We start from the raw sequence: 25,294 nt of genomic DNA, 5'->3' as shown, positions 1-25,294 counted from the left end.
TTGGGCCAAAACGAAGTTGATTTACTCAGTTTCAGGCATACTTACTATTTTTAGTAAGTCGGCAGGACACAATGCAGGTCAATTTTGGTGATTGGATTCGATACTCCTCGGTGAGAGCTTTCCGATGAGCTATCACTCGCATTATTCGGAGTCCGATTGCTAATACATTTTAATGCCTGAAGTTTTATTAAAGTAACGTCTAATTTAATTGTAAAATATTAAAGTGTTACTTTAATATTTATTTTATGGTGATGTGTACCCAAGGGAGACATAAGGGGTATTTTAATATATGTTTTATATTACACATCTTTTATCCCACATTGCCCATATGAGTTGAGGGGACCCGTGGGAATAGAATAAAAGGAAGCATTTGTGGCTTCATTAGACAGGTTGAATATGAGAAGAAATTGGTATGTGAGTTGCAGCTCAGTTCTTGGCATTTGAGGACGTCTATCCTCTCTTGTAACATTCTAGACGTCATTCCCTTGGGGTTTGGCCTTTGGAATTCTTTCTTATTGGCTTCATTATCAGGCAGTTTAGTTGCATTTCCGGCTACAGGCAGATTTGATATTTTGCTCATATCTTCTTCACTACTTGTCCGACGCTTATGCCGCTTGGAGGGAATGGTATTATGAAGGTAATGGACTGATTGGAGGACAAAGTATTGTAGCAGCAAGTTTGTAAGCATGGGCTGGAGTATTATGACAATATTGCTGAAGTAATTAGTGAGTTGATAAATCTGCCATGTATTTGGTTTTATGAATTCTGAAAATAACATTTTATTAGCAGCAGTTCATTTCCACTTTGCATATTGTTGTAGTTTCTTTTTTGTTTATGTTGCATGATACCAACTCCATGCACGAAACACAACAAACAAATAAACGTTTGATTTCCAGAGTTATAAGGGGTTTTAAGAAGTTGAATGCAAACTGTTTGACATAATTCCTTTCAGCAATTTGGTTTAGTTAGTTGGGACATCCAAGGGTGTCCATTACAACCATGTACAAAATATAGATTACTACATTAGTAAAATATAATTACAAATTATTCATTCTGACATAAATATTTTCATTGTTATATTTCAAGTGTATCTATTATTTTGGTAGGAGATTTGAGCTAGCTTCCTTTGATAAGTGACAGACCAACATATTATAGTAATAGAAGGGAAAAGTTGCTATGGCAGGAATTCAGATTGTTGTTCCTTTGGATAAGATATTTAGACAAGATGGGGAAAATGACAATCAACAAACATTTCATCAACTTTTGATGAATGTAAGAGATGCAAACCCACAAATTGATGATTGGAGGTTGCTAATGACAAGAACCCCTATCAACATAAATTTATAGTTTGAAAATTTTGTCCATCTATTCTCAAAAAATGAAAATGTTCATAGTCATAATAAAAAAATGTTGCATTCATTGAAGTATCTTGTTGCACATAGTGTTGTGACAAAAGTAGGACATGGTAATGCATTAGAAGATTATTCAAATGATGAGCTTGATCTGGAATTGCTACTTTGTAAGGATGCAAGGGTCATGCTAACTTCAAATCTATGGGTACAAGTAGGTCTTGTAAATGGATCTTTGGGGTATGTTCAAAATATAGTCTACAAACAAGGCAGTGCCCCACCTAAACCTCCAACATATGTCAAGGTTGAGTTTGATAACTATTTTGGACTACCATTTGAAGACCATCATCTAAAAACAATTCCAATAACACCAATAAAGAAGGGTAAAATACTTCAATTGCCTTTAAGATTGGCATGGGCATTGACTATAATAAATCTTATGGTTTGACTCTTCCAAAAGCATCCATTGATATAAGACCAAGAGAAAGACCAGGATTGACATTTGTGGTGATTTCTTGTGTTAAATCTTTACCGTGTCTAAGAATAATGCCTCCATTCATGTATGATCGCTATGAGAAAATGAAAAAGGGTAGACAAGTTGCCAAGCACAAGAATGAAGAAAATAGACTTAAGTTGTTAGAACAAAATTGATGTAATATTTTTTTTTTCAATATTTTGTCCAATGCAAGTACAATTTTGATTTGCCACTTTAATATTTTCCAATTTTTATTATACTTCCTATACTATTGTACGATTGTAGTATTTAAATAAAGTTTTCATTTACTTGTATACTACTATGAATCACATTTCAAATGTTTCAAATACATGTTTTCACATCAATAATATATAAATAGACTTTTAATATACCCTTGTAATTTCTTCTTAGTATCCTTACATTAAAGAAAATGATCACTCATTTTGTTATGCCCTTATAAGTTTGTATCACACTATGTCAAATAATTGTTTTCAACACAAAAAATAGTAACGTTTGAAAAATGTGTGTCAAGATATCAATTTGATCAAATATATTTTATGTAAAATACCTTATTTTAATTACTATGGTTACTATCCTTCATGCAACATTTCTTTCTTTTTTCAAAAAGTCATATTCTTTATCATGTTTTAATGATATAATTTTTTTTCATAATTTCTATGTAGCTTACGAAGATGTCAGACAAATTACATTTGGAATGGGTTTACTAGTGGTTACAAGACTTTCATTGTACACTTCCACAAAATGTCATCCTTCATATAGAGGAGTTGAGTGTTCAATATTGGATAAGGGATAGAATGACTAGTTGAATTATAAACAATGGACCAAGGAACAATCAATTTAAATTTTATAACTATGCTTTGCACTTCATCTTCCACTATGCCACAAAAGTGAAGATGAACTTAGATGTCAAATTTCATCACCTCCAGATCAAGGTTGTAGACTTTTGCAGATGACCAGATGCTTTGTATTGTGAGATTCACGATCTTTATCTTGCAGGATGCATTTATAAAATTATCGTTGCCCCAATAGTAAATTTTAGGAAGCACACTCTCTCTAATGAGCTCAGTATAAAGTTTATGAAATTTCTTAAAGGAGAATCTAAAATTAGCTATCACAAGGGTCCACTCGAAGAATGGTTGATAGCTACTCTTCATTTTGGTTACACAATCACATTCACAAGATGCCAAGTCATTTCATCTTTCAAGGTGTTGCATGCAAATTATGGCATACCTACATTATTTCACATAAAGTCTACTTTGTCAATTAAAGTACAAAAAGTTCTTCATGGAAATGTAGAGTTATTACTAGTCCATCCATGGTTGAAAAAGTAAAAATATTCTACATATTATTTGTCAATGTATTGTCAACATTTTGAACAATACTATTTTTTATTATACCCAATTTTGGAATATCTATTAAATATTACACTATTAAGTTTTGCAATGGACTATGTCATCATTTCTTTCAATGATTATTAAGTATTTTTTTATTACACATGTTTGTATAAAAATTTCTATATTGCTTCAATGTGCTCCAATTGTTTAGCAATAGAATGTATAACATTTCTTCAATTTTTATAGCATTAAATAATTATCTATATGATTTTAAAATATCTTTTTAAATTACTATTATTATTTTTTCTCAATGCAAATCTTTAAAATTAATATATAAAACTTATACTAAATTATAATAATATTAAATACTTATTAATTAAAATTTTCATAATCTCACTCAATGCAATAGGTGCCTCGAGAAGAATCTCTCGACTTATTATATATATATATATATATATATATATAGTCTTACTAAAAGACTTAACAACTACAATAATATTATTAAAGATTTCCATGAAAATATATCCATAACACCATAAAAATCATATTCTATTTACTAGAAAAACACAACACTCTTCATGAGACAATACACTTGAATTAAAAAGAGAAGGAAATATTTTATCCTTTTTGCTTTAACATTTTACACCACCACTCACTGCTAGACAATACACTTGAATTAAAAAGAGAAGGATATGTTTTATCCTTTCTACTTTAACATTTTACACCACCACTCACTACTAGACAATTCACTTGAATTAAAAAGAGAAGAATATGTTTTATCCTTTCTGCTTTAACATTTTACACCACCACTCACTACTTTATTAGCACCAAAATAAAAATATTTCTGAAGTCATAGTTTCCTCTAGCATGTGGGGAGGTCACTAGGAGGGCCCAACAAGCTTTCGCCCTCGGTGGGACCGTTCTTCACTAGTAAAACCATGCTCAACCCCCATGTTACATGATCATCAAAGTGACAATGCACGAACCAGACACCTGCACAAGCGAAACAATCATTTACTTCACTATACATATTTAACAAATTCCGATTTCAAGCTCTATATATATCATTCTATTTGGTACCTGGATTGCTAGCTTTGAATCTCACAGCAGTCCATCCATTGACGGGAGTTCCCACGGTATTTCGTTGTGGAGGATCGACCAGATTGAAAGAGCTTGGATCAGTTTCATTATTATAATTACCAAATCCCTCTCCCACCACATAAAAGTCATACCCATGGATATGCATCGGATGGTTGTCTTCTTGGAAGATACTGGTTCCCTGGAACACAATCTGAACTGTGGCATTATATTCAATCACTTTCACTTTTGTGCCAGAAACTGGTGCCCACAGAGATTGGTCGACATCACCGGTATAATCGTACTCAACTGGTGGATGTGAGGGAAAATCGACATCATAGACGCCTTCAATGCCGAAGTGATAAGCTTGCAGAATGTCAACTGCTGGCAGCACAAAAGATATGTTATTCAAACTGGCTGACACTCTAGTGTTGTTTGGGGCACTACAGTTACTGGATGAATATCCGTCTGGACAGGGAATTAGACCGAGTCCTACGGTTATGATGCTACTGTCACTTATAGTCTGGGGAACATCCACCGGATGTTCCTCTGAAGCCAGGCTTCGTAGGGATCGGGTAAAGTTGGTCACAGTTGCAGTGTCGTTGAATATTGGAAGGTCTGGAAGGATTGGAGCGACAGATGTATTATAACCCGCATACCTTAAAATGGCGGTGGTTATGGTGTCATTAACATATGCTGCAGCTTGAGTAGTGTATACTCTCGCGGCCATGTAGTATTGGGCTACAGATTGATTGGTTGTGAGAAGAACGTCTGCGGTCTGACCAGATGTTAAAAAGAGAATGTCGGTTGTGTATGGCTTTGTGTAGGAGGCATCCACAGCCACCACTGTGAGATTGTGTGAGGCGATCTTGAAAAAGAGGTGATTATTGACTGCGGCATTGACGATGCGAAGAAGATATGTTTGTCCCTCTGTTATAGTGAAGCTATTTGTTCCTGCATTCATAATTTCTTTCATTGCTTAGTTAGAACTGAAATTGGGTGTGCCTCGTTTATACAGGTTTGTCTATCAAAATGTGTACAACTAATTATTTTTGTATTCCAGAGGCTTTACCTGATGATGAGCAGTTATAGAGGTCTCCCGGTTCTCCATTTATAGTGAAAGCGTCTGAAAAAGCCGGCGCACCTCCAGTCTGATTTAGTGTCTCTTCGACTTCGTTAGCATCAGTGTTCCACCACTCCCCTGATCATTTTTATCATTAATTTTCCAGTAGCTAGAGTTAGTATGAAATGCCATTACAATCCAGCATGAACCCATAAAGGAAAAGAATGAAGGATGCAAAGCTGAATCAAGAGGAATAAGAAGTATGCAAGTTATTATTATTGATAGTAAGTTCTTGTTATGCAGGTTATCGAAATCTCTACTTCTTAGACATGGTTTTAGGGATTGACATTGGTTTCTATTGGGAGCCAATAAAATCAGCTAATAATTGTGCTAAGAATTCACAGATAGTAAGCAAATATGCAAAGAGCCCAGATGATAATTTCCGAGTAATATGTTACTCGCAACGCACTTATCCATGTATACGGATCATACTAAGATAACGACTACCATATAAATAGAACTGTCAAAATATCATTCCGTCCTAGTAATCATGCAAACGAGACATAATGAATAATGTTAGCTCATGCAAAAAATATCATTATATATAATAATCATGCAAACTACATATTATGTTAGTCCATGCTAAAATTATCATTACAGTATAATAATTATGCAAACTAGACATCATGGTAGCTCATGCTACAAATATCATTACACTCTAATAATTATGCAAGCTAGACATTATGTTAGCTAATGCTAAAAATAAATAGGTTAAGAGTCAAATGAACTGAATTAAAGAATTTAAATTTCCAAAGATGGTTCATAAGTGTTGCATGATTTAAGATTACTAATGAGTAGCTTTAACGTAGAAAATCAAAGTTTCAAATCTATTAAGTATTACATAGATTGAATATGTATGAAAATATGTTAAATAAGACTAAATTTCTATTATATAAGAGTGATCTAAACTAGATGCAAGAATCTACAAAGCAATGGTAAATTTTGAGCTTCTTATCAAAAGATCTTGAATTGGAATCCACTCAAGATTAACACATAAAAATAATTAATCTTAAAAATAAAAATAGATTGAATAATAAATAAACCAATTATTAAAAAATTGATCTGAAATAAATAGAAAAATCTAAGTCAAGATGATGTGTGTGTGTGTATATATAATTTCAATTACCTAGAACTAGAGGAATCTCTGCATGTGGTTCGGGGAACGGGTAAGAGCTGCCCTGCTTTGGACGGATGACAATTGCTCCATGAACTGTTGCGCGGAGCCATGCCACATGGGCGTGCCACCACAAAGTTCCTTCCTGATCAACAATGGTGAATGTGTAGGTAAATGTCCCGCCTGGTTGGATGGGACACTGTGTAATGTAACCAGGCCCATCAGCCCACGAGTTGCGGATCTGCCTTATTCCATGCCTGATCAAACATTTTGCATTACCAATGAAATATATTAAATTCTATAAGTGAAATGTCTTCAAATTAGAAGAGTTAAACTTAAAGGGACGACTTAAACATCACATACTAAGATCTAAGACTTGATTTCAAGACTAAAAATGTTAAATAGTCAAACTTAACTTATTTTTTCAAATTTAATTTCTTCCATAATATTATGTGATATTTAAGAATAGCCAGATTTACCAGTGGATAGTTGCATTGTACTGCGCCAAATTAGTAACTGTAATATTGAGTGTATCCCCATTTCGGGCATACAGGGTTGGACCCGGAAGCTGATCGTTCACTGTGACTACGGTATGATTCTCACATAGTCGACTAACATTTGTCCTCCTAATCTGTTGCAATCAACAAAAGGAGATTAGATTCAGCAAATATCTAAGTCTAATAATCTTTCTGTTCATGAGGAAAACACAAGCATATTAATATCTACTTACAATAAATGTGTGAGTAATCACTTCTGCCGATGTGAGAGAATTAAATGAGATAATGAATGCAAACAGAAGCAGCATGAACCGTGCAGCGGAACATCTTGACATTATCAACATATCGAACCAAAGCAGTCTTTCAGTACTGAAAGCTCCAAGGAAATCTTAGTTTCTAAGGCTGTTTGCATATCAGAAGAGTGCATGCGTAGTGGTATTTATAGAGCCAAGAAGAAAATGTAGTCCAGGGAAAAACATCACATGGCTGAATAGGAAAACCCTAAGATGCTGAAACCACATGGTTGAAACACGATTAGCATAGATTTAACTGACATTTAACAGAACAAATCACATGGGATAAAGATATATTTTAATAATGAAAATTTGTTTAATTCCGTCATCTTTAAATATCATACATTAAGGAAGAAATTAACTTCAAGAAAAATAAATCAATTTTGATTGTTAAATTCTTTAAGTTTAGGAATCAAGCCTTAATGTGTGATATTTAAGCTAGGAACATTGGACAAATTTAAGACAACGAAATAAGACAATTAAAAATTCAAATATGATCCAAAAAGATAGAAAGGAGAAGGGATGACCATTTTTTAAAAGAAAAATAGTATTCGAATGCAGAGCTCCCGATTAAGATTAATTGTTGAAAGCAATGAAAAATATATTAAATGTTTCCACAATGCAACTCGTGTATAAAACTATTATTTACATGCCGGAGGAGTTCTATTATGTGATAAGCACAATATGGGACCACCAAATTTTTATTAAATGTATTAGAATCATTTTACCAACCCATCGCGTAGCTATCATAAAGTGAACGATAGAGGAGACTAGTAACTTTGGAATAAAAGGCATCCATGGAAATATTTTTCTTTTTAGTTGGCCACATTTCATCCTCTCATGGATGGAATAAAAATGTTGTTTGACATGTGGGCTATTAGCTTTTTGTAATAAAAAAATAAATGACATTGATCGGCGCCAAAAAAAAAAATAATAATAAGATGAAAAGCGCCAAAAAAAACACGCATTTTCTGCCGAATATTACGTGAATTCGTAGGATATGATTGCGGGAATTAAAAATTTAGAACGCGTGAAAATGGACTGGCCCGGTTGATGTCAATTTCAATTATAACCCTTAAATTTGGATTCAACTTATAGTTTGAGTCCGAACTATTAACAAAAATAATATTTTTTCATACAAATTCATCTTTATTTCCACAGCATATATTAGTCAATTTACGAACACGTGATCATAATTAGCATACTTCATTTTTCATGCCAATGAACTGTATACAACTCAACTCTTATAAAACCAAAAATTCTCAAGACTAAATCGTGAATAACTTTTCGTGGAAGAGGCTAAGCAATTATATATTTAATAGGACAATTAATACTTAGCCCCTCAATCGCCATCACACAATAACAAAACTCGGCATTATTGAGGTGTATCTTTCAACCATGTGATTTGTGCTCTTACAAGATTCAATGTTGGGAGATGCTCATAATGTTAGACATTTTTTAAAACGTTTTGGATCTTATGTTATTGTGACTAACGTTTAAAATAGCAGCTTATAAGCATCTGATATGTAATTTTCTTGATAGTACTATGGGGCCATGGCATTTTTTGCGTGCAATGGCATCTCCTATTTCCTTTAACAATCTGGTATTTTTTATGCTATTTATACCGCTCTAGATTCTTGACTAAGCACCCAATCTTGACAAGCTAAGATTTAGTTTTAGCTTTCAATATTGAAAAACTGCTTCATTTGCAGATTCAGATGAGCACATTGGATGTTTGGGATATAGTAAAGATGTTGAAATTGTACTCACTGAGGTCTATGGTAGTGCTTTATGCATTCATTGTCCTGTTTGGTTCTCTTGCATGGGCAGAAGTGCATACGCACACATTTTTTGTAAGTAGATTTTTTTTTTTTTATGAGTTTAAATTTTTGTAGATATTTTTTTATTGACTATTATTTATTAAGCAACTTAGGGAATCTTTGTAGATATTTGTGTTAAGATTTAATCATATATTCAAAAATTACGTATGTTAGTGTTTTGTTATTAGATTGAAATGTGTTAGAATGGAATTGGAATAAATAGAGTAGGGGAAGAGACTCTCTAATGGACATGCGTCTAATAATTGTGATAGTTTTGTATAGATATTTCTAATTGTTACTTTTAAAAGAGCTTCACACTAATAGAAAATCACATATGTACTAATAGTTGATCATTTTTCATCTTTTCTGAGTATTTTTAGTTGGTGGTTGATCAATTTGTGCACCACTATTGAGATATTTCATATAGACTATTGAAACATTTAACCACAAGTTATGGTGTTTTATGAGAGAATGACTCTTAGTGTAAGATAGGAAAAAATTGTTGTAGAGGGCATGGTAGGTGCTATTGGTACTATCAATAAGGTTAAAGGTGAAATTTTCTATGTAATCAATATTAATTATTTTTCAAAATCATCCAAATATACTTGAAAAGGGTTTTTCAATAAGTTCAGATTTTTTAATATATCTTCTTTTAGATGGTGGAAGGATAATATCATAAAAACTATGTTCAAATTTAATTTTGAAGATTTATAGGCAACGAGAACTTTATATCCATAATTAGATTTGGATGTCTAGAATTAATAATTGTCCGCACTGACCAGTCTTCTAGAAAAATTATTTGATAAGTTATTACATAAAAGCTAGACTGAGAATAATTACACATCCTGAGAATAATTACACATCATGGTAATGTAGTATCATCAACTTAATGATACTATAAACTTTAATAAGAATCAGATAAGCTCATTTGACATCATTATAGCCATAATCATAGGATGTATTCTACTCAACAGTTCTAACCCAAAAAAAACACATTTTTATTTTATTTGTACAGCTTCAATCGGCAGAGGTTACTCGGCTGTGCGAGACATATGACATAATCACAGTAAATGGATAGCTCCCGGGTCCAACTTTGTATACTCGAAATGGTGACACACTTAGTATTACAGCTTATAAAAAAGCTGTAGGATTTAAGAATAGCAGCAACACAATAAAAATAATACTCAAAAAATAGGGGTGCTCTATTTTCAGGAGAGACAACACAGATTTTATTCACAGCTAAACAATCCTTACAAAATGGAAGCTTATTTAATAGTCTACAATCAGAGTAGACTTCAGCTGTAATTCTTAAAAAAACTAAAACAAAACCAAACCAAACTAACTCATGCATAGCATAACATATTCAAGGATAGCATGATTTATTACAAAATAATAAACTATTGTAGTTCAAACTGCTGAACACTATTATTCCAAGAAAGTAAACTATCCATCAAAAAACTATAATCTAATGCATGCCATATGGAAAGCACACATCTTGCTTAAACACTACTCTTGAACTAAAGTAAACTAGAAATCATTTGTGAAATGGTGGAGATGAAGCGGTGGAGCTAGAGTTTGAAGTGGAGTCAATCAATGCTGAAGTTGCATGCTTATTTTAGTTTTACCGAACAGCAACATTAATCTTCATACTCCCCCTTGATACTGAGAGGACTAATAATTCGATCTCTGAGTACCAAAAACTGATCTTTTGTAACTGCCTTTGTGAAGATGTCTACGATTTTCTCCTTTGTGCTGATGTACTTTAACTCAACCGCTTTATTTTGTACCAAATCTTTGATGAAATATTGTTTCAGATCAAAGTGTTTGGTCCTGCTATGATGAACCAGATTCTTGGCCAATTTAGTGGCACTTATATTGTCACAAAATATCATAGTAGGCTGAACTTGTATCTCTCCAATTTCTTCAAGAAGCTTTATAAGCCATAAAGCTTTTGTACCAACTGAAGTAATGGCAGCATACTCCGCTTCTGTAGATGAAAGAGCAACCATACTTTGCTTCTTTGAACTCCATGTGATTAAACCAGAACCCAAAGAAAAACAATTACCAGATGTAGATTTTCGGTCATCCAAACAACCTCCCCAATCTGAATCACTAAAGACAACAAGCTCAAACTTATTAGAAGAATAGTGAATGCCAAAATCTACCGTTCTTTTCACATACCTCAAAATTCTCTTAGCTGCCTTCATATGTTCCTCTGATGGATTTGTCATATATAGGTTGAAATCAATGAAACTGAATAAGCAATATCAGGCCTTGTGTGAGTTAAAAACATCAAACTCCCCACAATGCTCCAGTATAATGTCTCATCAACAATTTTAGCACCATCATCTCTACATAATGTAACTCCATGAGCAATTGGAGTGGAAAGAGGTTTACAATCAGCCATATCAAATTTCTTCAACATATCTTTTGCATACTTTTCTTGACAAATAAAAATTTCATCTTTACCTTAGTAAACCTCCATGCCAAGAAAGTACTTCATGAGACCTAAATCTTTCATCTCAAACTCATTCATCATAGAAACTTTAAATTCATCTTTCATCTTTGAACTACTACCCATATATAACAAATCATCAACATACAAACTCACAATGAGAATTTCATTACCTTCTTGTTTGTAGTAAAGGGTAGGTTCACTCTTACTTCTTTGAAAGCCATTCTGCTGAAAATATCCATCAATTCTTGCATACCATGCATGTGGTGCTTTCTTGAGGCCATACAAAACCTTCTTCAACTTGTAGACATAATCTTCTTTGCCTTGAATCTCAAAACCTTGTGGCTATCCCACATATACCTCTTCTTCTAAGTACCCATTCAAGAAGGTACTTTTCACATCCATGTGATGAATACTCCATTTCTTTTGAGCTGCAAGAGAGATTAGCATCCTAGTAGTTTCTTGTCTTGCTACTGGTGCAAAAGTTTCTTCATAATCAATGCCATACCTTTGAGTGAAACCTTTAGCAACCAATCTTGCCTTGTGTCTTTCAACACTCCCATCACTATTATACTTGGTCTTATAGACCCATTTTGTGCCAATCTTCTTCTTCTTATGTGGAAGATCTACAAGCTCCCATGTTTCATTCCTATCAATGGAATCCATCTCTTCATTCATTGCTTGCATCCAAACCTCATTAGCACATGCATCTTCAAAACATGATGGCTCAAAATCAGCTTTAGCAAGTAATGAAAAATTTACTGTCTCACCTATTGGATCTTCTTCATGTGCTTGACTTTGACACCTCTCATAAATATCACTCAATCTTCTTACCTTCCTTGGAGGACTTGAAGATGGACTTGCTCTTGGAATTGGTGAGGGGTTTCTTGGTGGGCTTGGTGATTTTGAAATAGAACCATTAGCTAGCTGCTCATTATCATTATCAGCAATATCATCATCATCCAAAACTGATTTTGGCTTTCCAACATGTTGTTTTTGATGACCATAAACTCCCCCTTCATCAAAAATCACATCTCTTGAAACAAAAATCTTATTAGAAATAGGATTGAATAATCTATAAGCTTTTCTTTCCTCACTATAGCCCACAAAAATACATGATTCACTTTTAGCATCTAGCTTTTGCCTATTCTGATCAGGGATGTGAACATAAGCCAAACAACTAAAAACTTTAAAATGATTTACATTAGGCTTTTTCTCATACCATGCTTCATATGGAGTCATCTTGTGTAGGGCACTTGTAGGACTCCTGTTGAGAATATATATGGCTGTAGCAACTGAATCATCCCAATAAGAATTGTTGAAACCCTTGGTTTGTAACATGCTCCTTGCCATTTCTACCACAGTACGGTTCTTCCTTTCAGCCACTCCATTTTGTTGGGGTGTGTATGTAGTTGTGAGTTGTCTTTTGATGCCATTCATCTCAAAAAAAATTTGAAAATCGTTTGAGTAAAACTCTCGTCCTCGATCTGTTCTCAAATATCTGATTGTGTTCCCTTTCTCATTCTCTACATGAGCTTTAAATCTCTTGAATGTATGAAAGGCTTCATCCTTAGTCTTCAAAAAATATACCCAACACATGCGTGAGTAATCATCAATAAAAGTAATGAAATATGACGACTTACCCAAACTTTGTGTTTGCATTGGACCACAAATATCTAAATGAATAAGTTGAAGTGGGTATTGGGCCCACCATGCATTGCCTTTTGGAAATGATTCCCTTGAATTTTTCCCTTTTGCACACCCTTCACAAATCTGTTTATGCTCTTCAACCTTAGGCAATCCAAGAACTAATGCATTTGATGTTAGATTCTTCAAACTATGGAAATTCAAATGGCCATACCTGAGATGCCACAACCAAATTTTATCCTCATAAGCCATATTGACAAGCTGATTATCATTTTGACCAAACTTCAAAGGAAACATCCTATTCTTTGTCATAGGAAAAACTGTAATCACTTTATTTTTTTGATTCTTATCATAGATAGTACAGTGCATGTTCTCAAATACCACTCTATAATTCTTCTGACATAGCTGCCCAACACTCAATAAATTATGCTTTAACTTGGGAGTATAATAAATATCTTGAACACTTTTCATACCTTCCTTTGTTTGAACATCCATGGCACCTTTAGCCGCAACATCCATAGTATTGTTATTACCAAGGGTAATATTGGATCTGTAACTATCATCAAGCTTTGAAAATATTTCTCTGTTACTAGACATATAGTTAGAGCATCCATAATCTAAATACCAAACATCATTCACATTACTTTCACCTTTCCCATAACACAAAAATAAATTACCCGAGGAAGGATCCTCATCTTGTCGGGCATAATTTGCATTATTGTTACCTGATTTTAGTCTACACTCTCTCTCAAAATGTCCATACTTATTGCAATGATAACATTGGATGTTCCTTTTATCAAATCTACCTCTACCTCTTCCTCTAGATCCTCTTGAAAATTTTTGATTTTGGCCCCTTCCTGAGCCTTTTTTGTTGTTACTACTGCTGCTAGCACCATCATTCTTTGAAATTTGCAATTGGGAAGCAAAAGCCTTCAATTAACACTGGTAGATGTGTCCCTTATTCTATCCTCATGTGATATAAGAGATCCAACCAATTCATCGTACTCCATGGTAGCTAAATTTTTGCTTTCTTCTATGGCAATTACTACAATATTCCATCTTGGGGTTAGAGATCTCAATACCTTTTCTATTATTTTCTCTTGAGCAATAGATTCACCCAAAGTGGCCATTTTATGAGTCACATCTTTCACTTTGACACAGAAATCTCCCACACTCTCTGCCTCCTTCAGCTTCAAGTTCTCATATTCTCTTTTCAAAGATTGTAGCTTCACAACCTTGATCTGTTCATTGCCATGGTAAGCATCTTTTAGAGTCTTCCATGCCTCTTTTGCTATCTGTGCATCAGCAATTCGAGGAACTAAGCTCTTATCAAGAGCCATCTGAATGTGAAACAATGCCATTGCATTTTTCTTCTTAGCTTCTTTATTTAATCTTCTGTCATTAGGTTGGAGAGTATTCCAATCTGCAGGCTCTTCATATCTGGATTCAACAATCTCCCAAAAATATTTCCCAATCAAAAAAGTCTTCATCTTGATTGACCAATATTGGTAATCAACTCCATCAAACTCTGGGATTTGCAAGTTGTTTTCCATGCTGCTATCTTCCAAACACCTTCAACTCTGATACCAAATGTAGGATTTAAGAACAGCAGCAACACAATAAAAATAATACTCAAAAAATAGGGGTGCTCTGTTTTCAGGAGAGACAACACAGATTTTATTCATAGCTAAACAATCCTTACAAAATGGAAGCTTATTTAATAGTCTACAATCAGAGTAGACTTCAGCTGTAATTCCTAAGAAAACTAAAACAAAACCAAACCAAACTAACTCATGCACAGCATAACATATGCAAGGATAGCATGATTTATTACAAAATAATAAACTACTGTAGTTTAAACTGTTGAACACTATTATCCTAAGAAAGTAAACTATCCATCAAAAAACTATAATCTAATGCATGCCATATGGAAAGCACGCATCTTGCTTAAAAACTACTCTTGAACTAAAGTAAACTAGAAATCATTTGTGAAACAGTGGAGATGAAGCGGTGGAGCTGGAGTTTGAAGTGGAGTCAATCAATGCTGAAGCTGCATGCTTATTTTAGTTTTACCGAACAACAACATTAATCTTCAAAAGCCAAGCATAATCCTACCATCCACTGGTAAATGTTATACATCTCATAGACTATCAAATTCAATGATGATTGAAGGCCCATTAAAAGTAATTTTCTTTTTCAGACATGGAATAAGACAAGTCTACACAGCATGGTCTGATGGACCAGAGTACATTACACAGTGCCCCATCTAACCACGGGGAAAATTTACATACACTTTCACAATTATTGATCAGGAAGGAACATTGTGGTGAAATGCTCATGTGTCATGGCTCTATGCAACAGTTCACAGAGCAATTGTCATCCTTCCACAGAAGGGCAGCTCTTACCCATTTACCCACCCAAATGATGAGTTTCCTATAGTACTAGGTAATGGAAAGTGGGAACTTATATAAGATATAGCATGTACATATTATTAAAATTAGATTCATATACAATAGAACTTTATAGTTAAAAATGGTAGAACTAATTTACAGTTAAGAATGGGTTTAAATTATACATAGCTCATTGCTTGTATGTTGTCATTTTAAGTAGAAAATTTTTTTTTTAACTAAGTTAAATTGTTATCAAGATTCAATTGTATAGCTTTTGAGTCAAACTCATTTATCTATGTTTTATGAGTAGTGTTTCACATGAATCCATATCTTATGAGAATAACACTCATTTCATCTAGGAGACACTAGGTGAAGCATGTGGGACTTCAAAGGATGTCACACATCCTAGTACCCAATACATAGTTAGGCATGCTCTCGTTGAAGTAGTACTGGGGTGATCCCACAATAATGGGTTCCACTTTTTGACTAATTTTGACATTGAAATCAATACTTTTGAAACAAATGTCACGTTCAACTGACTATATCTTGAAAAATATAAATAATTTCAAGATGACATAAACTAAAGATTTTGAGTACTCTATTCCTACTTTGTGATCATATTTTTTAATCTAAAAAAAAAATTTATTTCGATTAATTTTTTCATCTCCTTTCAAAAGTGGTACATAATAAAATTCATTATTTTTAAAGAGTGATAGTCCGTTTGACACACATAACTTTTTTTCTAGAAATGATAATGATGTAATTCTTTCAATGTTGGATTTCTAACATCAATATCAAGAGGATACATTTGGTTTGATTCATTTTGGTTGAATATTGTATAGTTTATGAAGTTTTGAAGTGACATAAATCATAATTCAGACATACATTTTTTTTGACACAAATAATTTGAAGTCAACTTATCAAAAACTTTTTTTCTTTTAATGAATAGAAAGGTATCTCAATAAGCTAGTTCCTACATATTTTTCAAATTTTTTTGACCTAATTTACTAATTTTCCTGAGGTGCCGAAGTCGGTTGATGTTGAATCAATAATGAACCTGTAATGAGTTAAACTCATATTTGAAAGTCTTAATGAATATAATATGTATTACAATTATAGTCATTGGAAAGCTTCCTCCTAGTAGCACAAATTGGCATTTTTAATTTTACAATAGGAGATCATTCAATCTTAATTTTAGGAGTCAAAAGAGCCAATTTAATTTTTCTTTAGAAAACAACACCAAAAATTTGTAATTTGAGATGTTCACATGAACACAATGTTTGCACGAACTTTTCTAATATGTTCATGCAAACAAATGTTCACATGAACATATGAGAAAAATAATTTGACAGTCAAAAATTTAATTTAATGTGTTCACGTGAACATTTATAATCATTTATGTTCGCACGAACATACAAAAAATGCAAATTTATCAAGATCTCAAATGGAAAAGTGCAATTTTAATCACAAAATCATCATTACAAATATGTTCGCACGAACATATTAATAAAGGTATGTTCGTGTGAACATACCTTATTTAAACTTAATATGTTCGCGTGAACTTAACATGCGTATATGTTCGTGCGAACATAGTTAGCATGTTCGAGCGAACATACGTAAAATTTTAGATGCAAATTTTTCATCATTTCATGATTTCCTTCATCCCCCAAAAGTGGTACCTAGTATTGTGGGTTCACCCGCTGGGACTAGAATGCTACACCTCTATGAACATGACCTAAATACAATGAGTGCTAAGTGTTACATTCATTCTCATAAGAAATAGTTTCATGTGAACCACTATTCATGAAATGTGGATGAATAAATTTAACTTAAAAAATTGCATAATTGAATCCTATAACAATATCACAAGCTAGTATGAGGGCTTGTCTCTCATGTTAATCCTTAGCAATGCAAACCATGGTTGGTGGGTTTGCAGCATTAGGAACCTTTTTTTTTTATAGAGGTAGACTTTAGTTGATTTTTTGTGGTGTTAATATGTTGTTTAACTGATCTAGTGTCTACTATTTGTACCATAGATCAGCACCCTCTTGCTACATTTTATAATAAAAAAAAATCATAATTGCCCATTTTAGACTTTTTCCCTCACTAGATTGTCACTAGATTCTATAATGACTCTAACTATTTAAAAATAAAATTGAACAGGGGAATGGTGGAACAATGATCCCATTGAAGTTGAAGCCAAGGCTGATCTAAGTGGAGGCACTTCCAATGTATCAGATGCTTTCACCATTAATGGGTAGCCAAGAGACCTCTATTCCTACTCAGCATCAAGTACCCATTTTCCTTTCCCTAAAAAAGGCTCTGGATTCGATTTAATATAGCTTTTCATTTCTAACTAAAAAAAATGAACAGTGGAATCACATTGAGCAATGAAATTTGATGCATGCAGGAACAAAAAAATTCTCTATAGAACAAGGGAAAACCAACCTTCTTTGTATTATAATTGTTGTAGTCAATAATCACATGTTTTTCAAGGTAGCATCACACAATCTCACAGTGGTAGCCATGGATGCCTCCTACACAAAGCCATATATAACAGACATTCTCATGCTAAAATCTGGTCAAACTATATACACTCTTCTCACAGCCAATCAAGCCAAAGCTAATTACTACATGGCCACCAAAGTATACACTACTCAATCTGAATCAAATATTGATAACACAACAACAACCGCAATTCTGAGCTATGTGGGTTCCAATACATCTGCTGCTCCAATCTTCCTAGAGATTCTGAAATACAACAACACTGCAACTATGACCATATTTACCAGAGCCTTAAGAAGCCTAGCTTCATAGGAACATCCGTTAGACGTCCCAAAAAGTGTAAGTGACAGTAGTGTCATAACTGTAGGACTTGGTTTAATTCCCTGTTGAACTGGTTTCTCATCAAGTAAATGTTGTGAGAAATATAAATTAAACTTAGAACTCACAACTCTAAACCTAAATTGTTTTTTCTCAGCACTAAAAAATGCTCAGCACATGAAGGTGTCGAGTGTCAGTTTTTCTTGACACTTGAAGGTGCCAAGGGCCAAGCAACAAGTGCCGAGTGACAAGATGCTCGACACTTGAAGAAGAATGTAGTAGGTGCTGAGTTAGCTTAACACTCAAAGAAAAAGGCTCAACAACAATGGATGCCGAGTAAGCTCAGCCCCAACTGAGAAGATTTATAACTTAGAAAAATTCTAACGTGAATGCTTTCACCATTAAAACCAAAGAGCCAAGCTTTAACCTTTCAAACAACTTTCTCAAATACAATGAATAGAAGAGGAAGAAAAATAGATTCAAGTATGCCTACTTGCTTTTCTATTCAACTAAGATTTAAACTATTACAAAATTTGAGAGCATTTGGCTTCAACTAGAAAACCCTAAAATAACCCTAAATATTCGAACTGATTAAACCTCAACCTTTAAACTTTAAACTTGCAACTCTAATGGCTGCATACAATAGCACCTGGAGCAAACAATGCTTCACAGGTCAAACCACACAATAAACTATGAACTTACAGAATGACCAGAGAAGAAACACATGCAACTACAGGCACAAAATGAACTTTCTTCTTTCTCTACACTCTGACAACTAGATCTGGTGATCAACTTCTTTCTTCTTCCTTCTCTACAACTTCTGATCTACTCTTCCCCTAACTTCTCTTTGTCTGGTCGAATGAATCTAAGACATTCCTTTTGTTTTCTACCACACATAATTTCCCTCTCTTTTCCAATTTTGAAAAACTCACCTACCTGTATTAATTTTTCTGCCTATTCTGCAATCCATCAAGGGTGGTAGGTGGGTGTTTGGCTACATGGGCAAGACAACCGCTGCATTAAATTCCAACACTCCCCCTTTGTCCTGATCCAAACAAGACAAGGATCACTGCTAATCCACATCAACTACACCAAGACACTCTCTTAGGTGTACAAAACTTCCAATGCCTAGTGGCTTGGTAAAAATATCTACTAGCTACTACTCAGACTTACAAAATTCTACTTTGATATCCCCATTCTCCACCAACTCTCTGATGAAGTGATATCAGATCTCAATATGTTTGCTTCTCCCATGGAAGACTGGATTCTTGGACAATATAATTGATTAGGTGTTGTCACAATAAATTATGGTTCCCTCCCCTTTCCTTTCATTCAAATCTATCAAGATCCTCCTTAGCCAAATAGCCTAGCATACTACTGCATTTGCTGCTATGTATTCAACCTCTGCTATAGATTGAGCAAAAATAGGTTGCTTCTTGGATGCCCATGAAATTGCACCTGATCCCGTATGAAACATGTATCTGGAAGTGCTCTTCCTATCATCTATACTTCCATCCCAATCACTTGCTTCTTGGGAGGCAAATCAGTTAGCTCGCATGTCTCATTTCTTTCTATAGCATCTATTTCCTCATCCATTACTTGACACCATTTCTTCTCCTTAATAGCTTCTTCAAAAATTATTGGATCACTATGAGAAAATAATGAAAAATTAACACTCTCATCATAATCTTCATACCTTTCATCTTGGTATATCTCCCTAAGACTCTTTATCTTTCTTGGTAATAGGGAGAAGAGTGTGGGATCAAAATCTTCACTGTTACTGCTTTGCTGACCAGCTCGGTCTTCACTGTTACTTGGCACTGACACTCGATCATGCCTAGAAGAGGTCGACAATGATTGAAGCTACTTTCCTTTTCTTCTATCCGTTCTTTCTTCCTGCTATTCATCAGCATCCTCTTCACTCATAATTGGCACTTTACTAGAAGTGCCTGGTGACACATCAATCGGTCCATACCAAAACTGATTTTCAAGAAATTCCACATCTCTTGAAAGAGTCATCTTGTTGTTCAATGGGTCATAGAATCTATATGCCTTTGATTTTGAGTTGTACCTTGTGAAGATGCACTTCAAACCTTTTTCATCCAATTTCTGCCTTTCCTCTTTAGGCACATGCGCATATGCAATACATCCAAACACCCTTAGGTGTTCAACTGTCCATCTTTCTCGTGACCATGCTTCCATTGGAATTCTATCACAGAGTACCTTTGTAGGACACCTATTAATTAGGTAAACTATTGTTGCCACAGCCTCTCCCCAAAATTTAGCTGGGAGACCTTTCTCTTTCATCATGCTCCTTGCCATTTCAACAATGGTCCTATTCTTTCTTTCAGCCACTCCATTATGCTATGGTGTATAACTAGTTATGAGCTCTTTCTTTATGCCATGTTTCCTACAAAAATTTAAAAAAGAATTGGAGGTATACTCCCCTCCTCTATCTGATCTTAGGACCTTGATATAGTTTCCACATTCTTTTTTAGCCTGGGCTTTAAATTCTACAAATTTATCAAATGCATCAGATTTATTCTTTAAGAAATACACCCATGTCCTGCGACTGAAATCATCAATAAATGTCATGAAATAAGTACTCCCCCCAATAGAAGTAACTTGCATAGGATGACTAGGTCAGTATGCATTATAATGGATATCTAGTCCTCCTAGAATTTTCAAAATTAAAGGGAAGCCTATGTTTCTTACCCAAAATACAAGCCTCACACTTGTCACATGAATTTCCTATACGTGGCAAGCCTTCCACCATTCTTTTATTTGACAACAAAATTAAATCAACATAGCCAAGATGACCATACCTGAGGTGCCATAGCCATGAGGGATCTTCAATCACACTCCTTAGAGTTGATTGTGTAGGAGGTGCAGCACCAACTTGAGATGAGAAACATGTCTCTATCTTCAAGGGAAATATTCTATTCTTTGTCATTTGAGTTGCTGCAAGTAAGTTCTTGCTCCCATCCTTTTCATGAATGACACACATATCATTCTCCATCAGCACTTTGTATCCATTTTGAATGAGCTGACCCATGCTCATCAAATCATGCCTCATACCAGGGGCAAAATACACATTGTGTATTTCCTTCTTCTCACCTTTCTTGGTGTGGACCATAATTGATTGCACACTACTGGTAGGGTTCCATTGTTACCCATTTTAATCTCAGATTTGAAACTCTTGTCAATGAATGAAAACAAGGTTTCATTACCACTGATTTGGTTGCTGCATCCACTGTCTAGATACCAAACCTCAGGGCTTCCTTCTTTACCTACATTACACATGATGAAGGCAGTGGCATTGTTTCCACTTCCCATATTCACATCAGCCACATTTTCTTGTCCTAACTGATCATTTGGCTTCTTCCAACATTCATTTGCATAATGCTCATATTTATGCCAGTAGTAACATTCTACATTACTCTTATTTGAGTTGTAGTTTTTTTTACCTCCTCTTGAAGTGTTTTGTGAGTTACTTGCTCCATTTTCTCTTCCTGAGCTTTCTACTACAACATTTCTTTGCCCTCCATTAGCTCAGCCTCTGGAGTTTCTGCCTAAGCCATTTCTTCCTCTCCCCCTTCCTCTAGATTTGACTAAGCCTTGAATGCTTTCTTTTGGGAAGAAGAAGATGTAGATCTATTGATCCTATGCTCATTGGTTTGAAGAGTACCCATCAACTCATCCATTGTCAAAACAATGAGGTCTTTTGCCTCTTCTATGGTCATGACCAAATTGTCATATTTATAAGGTAAACTCCTCAATATATTTTCCACTATCCTCTACTCTTGATAGTCTTCTCCATTTGATTTTAGTTGATTAATCACATTGGAAGTCCTTGAACTGAAATTTGCAACTGATTCATTTTCCTTCATCTGAAGGTTCTCAAACTCCCTCCTTATATTCTGTAGCTTTACTGTGCAGACTTTATCAGTCCCCTTGAATTTCATCTCAAGGATATCCCATGCTTCCTTTGCATAATTTTCTGATGCAATCTTTGAAAAATTGTCTCTGCCATTGCTACTTCAATCAAGTTTAATGCCTTAGCATCCTTCCTCCTTGACTCTTTCAAATGAGTCTCCTATGCATTTCTGAGAGCAACATACTGAGTTGGGTCTGTCACATCATTGAACTCATTAACTAAAAATTCCCATAAAATATTTGCAACCATTATGGTTTTCATCTTCTTTGCCCATGTATCATAATTTTTCCCATTAAAGGATGGTGGCTACTGCCATATCAAATATCCCAAGAAAAAACATTGCCCTAACTCACTTTGGATGTGGGGCCTCAAATATTTGATACCATGTGAGAAATATAAATTAAACTTAAAACTCACAACTCTAAACCTAAATTTTTTTTGCTCGGCACATGAAGGTGCCAAGTGCCAGTTTTGCTCAGCACTTGAAGGTTTCGAGTCACAGATTGCTAGGCACTTGAAGGTGTTAAGTGCCAGGCAACAAGTGCCAAATGACAAGATGCTCGACACTTGAAGAAGAATGTAGTAGGTGTCGAGTTAGCTCGGCACTCAAAGAAAAAGGCTTGGCAACAATGGATGTCAAGTAAGCTTGGCTCCAACTGAGAAAATTTATAACTTAGAAAAATTCTAAAGTGAATGCTTTCACCATTAAAACTAGATAGCCAAGCTTTAACCTTTCAAACAAGTTTCTCAAATACAATGAATAGAAGAGGAAGAACAATAGATTCAAGTATGCCCGCTTGCTTTTCTATTCAATTGAGATTTAAACTATTACAAAATTTTGGAGCATTCGGCTTCAACTAGAAAACCCTAAAATAACCCTAAATATTCAAACTAATGAAACCTCAACCTTTAAACTTTAAACTTGAAGCTCTAATGGTGGCATACAATAGCACCTGGAGCAAACACTGCTTCATAGGTCAAACCACACAATAAAATACGAACTTACAGAATGGCCAAAGAAGAAACACATGCAACTGCAAGCATGAAATGAACTTTCTTCTTTCTCTACACTCTGACGACTGGATCTGTTGATCAACTTCTTTCTTCTTCCTTCTTTGCAACTTCTTATCTACTCTTCTTCTAACTTCTCTCTGTCTGGTCAAATGAATCTGAGACATTCTTTTTGTTTTCTACCACACAAAATTTCCCCCTCTTTTCCAAATTTGAAAAACTCACCTACCCGTAGTAATTTTTTTGGCTGTTCTACAATCCGTTAAGGATGGTAGGTGGGCATTTGGCTCCAAGGGCAAGACAACCACCACATTAAATTCCAAAAACTGTAGTGGCCATAACAATACCAGAGTGGCATTCAGTATGAACAACATATCTTTTGTGCTGCCAAATATTGCCATTTTGCAAGCTTATCAGTTTGGCATTAATGGAGTCTTTACCACTAACTTTACCTCACATCTACTAGCTGTGTATGATTATACTAGTGACATACCCAAAATCCTATGGGCACCAATATCTGGAATGAGGGCGAAAGTGATTGAATATAATGCCACAGTTTAGATTGTGTTCCAGGGAATGAGTATCTTCCAAGAAGACAACCATCCAATGCATATTCATGGGTATGATTTTTATGTGGTAGGAGAGGGTTTTGGTAATTATAATACTGACATTGATCTAAGCTCTTTCAATCTGGTTGATCCTCCTCAACAAAATACTATGGGAACTCCTATCAATGGATGGACTGCTGTCAGATTCAAAGCTAGCAATCCAGGTAAGAAACTGGATGACATTTCTACCATGATTATGAAGTATGGCTTGGAATTGAGGGTTTTGAAAGTATACATGGTGGACTAAATTATTGTTTGACTTGTGCAGTTGTTTAGTTCGTGCATTGCCACTTTGATGATCATGTAACATGGGGATTGAGTATGGTGTTCCTAGTGAAGAATGGTCACAATGAGCATGAAATTTTGAAGGGTCCTCCTAATGATCCCCCTCAATGCTAGAGAAAATTATTGTTTCCAAAAATATGGATTTTGTTGTGTTCCTGTGGATTTCCTTTGCCAACAGTGAGTTAAAGCCATATGCAATTTTTACTTTGTTGTATGTGCGGGGTGAATTAGCTCATCTTAAGGATTTATTGAGTAATGTTTGCTGATGGACGAAGGATAAAGCTTATCCTTAGTGTAAATGCATTTTAAACATTTTAAGTTAATAAAATTTAAAAAGGAGAAAATTGTTCATGCTTCTAAGTTAATAAAAATGTAATGAAATATTTTTTTTGAGTCATATAGGAAAATAAAATATTATTCAAATTTGATTTTGTTTATTTCAAAAAGTTTATGCTTTTAGTGATTTCTTAGAGAATGTTTCTAAGGAAGGTACATATGTTATAACTATGCATTGTTTAAATGGATGAATGTTTCTTTTAAGCTTCCTCTATTTGAGCTCTTCCTTAATCCCTCAAATGGATGAATCTATCCTTTCTCGAGAAGAACTTTTCTGAAATACTAGCTCCTTGAGTTGTTTTCCTAGCTTATCTTAATACTCCTTTATGGAACCCAGAGCAATGATTATCTCATTTTTCTCCTCATAGTTTTCCATAGTGTGACTTAATATTTTATCCTCTAACTACTCCCAATTATGGATTTTTTTCAGAATTCTTTTCCTACCTCCAAAAAAGCCTCATCTCTTTTTCCAATAGTCTACGCTTTAATATTTTTGTTAGCCTCAACCAATGCTTCTACTTTATTACATTTTCTGTTAGCAATATGCATCTAGAATAAGAACCACTTGTTGATAGCTTTAAGCCTATTGTAACATATGGATATCTCAATAGAGTGTAATGCCAAGACATCCAAGTCAACACCACCATCATCCTTTCTAGGAAAAAGGGAGGGAGAGTTAGAGAGTGGGAAATGAGGATA

General features: G+C 34.5%; 1 protein-coding gene and 1 pseudogene across 1 annotated transcript; one reads left to right on the top strand and one right to left on the bottom strand.

Annotated features, from left to right (window-relative positions):
* Positions 1-3,707: 3,707 nt before the first annotated feature.
* Positions 3,708-7,496, bottom strand: LOC149540358 (laccase-12-like). Its single transcript, XM_089801460.1, has 6 exons — positions 7,224-7,496; positions 6,973-7,124; positions 6,506-6,750; positions 5,329-5,457; positions 4,260-5,210; positions 3,708-4,172 (listed from the first exon to the last, which is right to left on the bottom strand). The coding sequence occupies exons 1-6, from the start codon at positions 7,332-7,334 to the stop codon at positions 4,042-4,044; spliced, it is 1,719 nt and encodes a 572-aa protein (XP_089657586.1). The 5' UTR covers positions 7,335-7,496; the 3' UTR covers positions 3,708-4,041.
* A 1,449-nt stretch (positions 7,497-8,945) lies between these two features.
* On the top strand, positions 8,946-24,373 carry LOC149540357 (laccase-3-like; annotated as a pseudogene).
* Positions 24,374-25,294: the final 921 nt, after the last annotated feature.

This window comes from Cupressus sempervirens, chromosome 9 (genome assembly GCF_028749045.1).
Source record: "Cupressus sempervirens isolate cs-2001-9-10 chromosome 9, ASM2874904v1, whole genome shotgun sequence".
NCBI lineage: Eukaryota > Viridiplantae > Streptophyta > Pinopsida > Cupressales > Cupressaceae > Cupressus > Cupressus sempervirens.
Note: the sequence above shows the minus strand (reverse complement) of the source record. Positions and strands in the feature narration are given on the sequence as shown.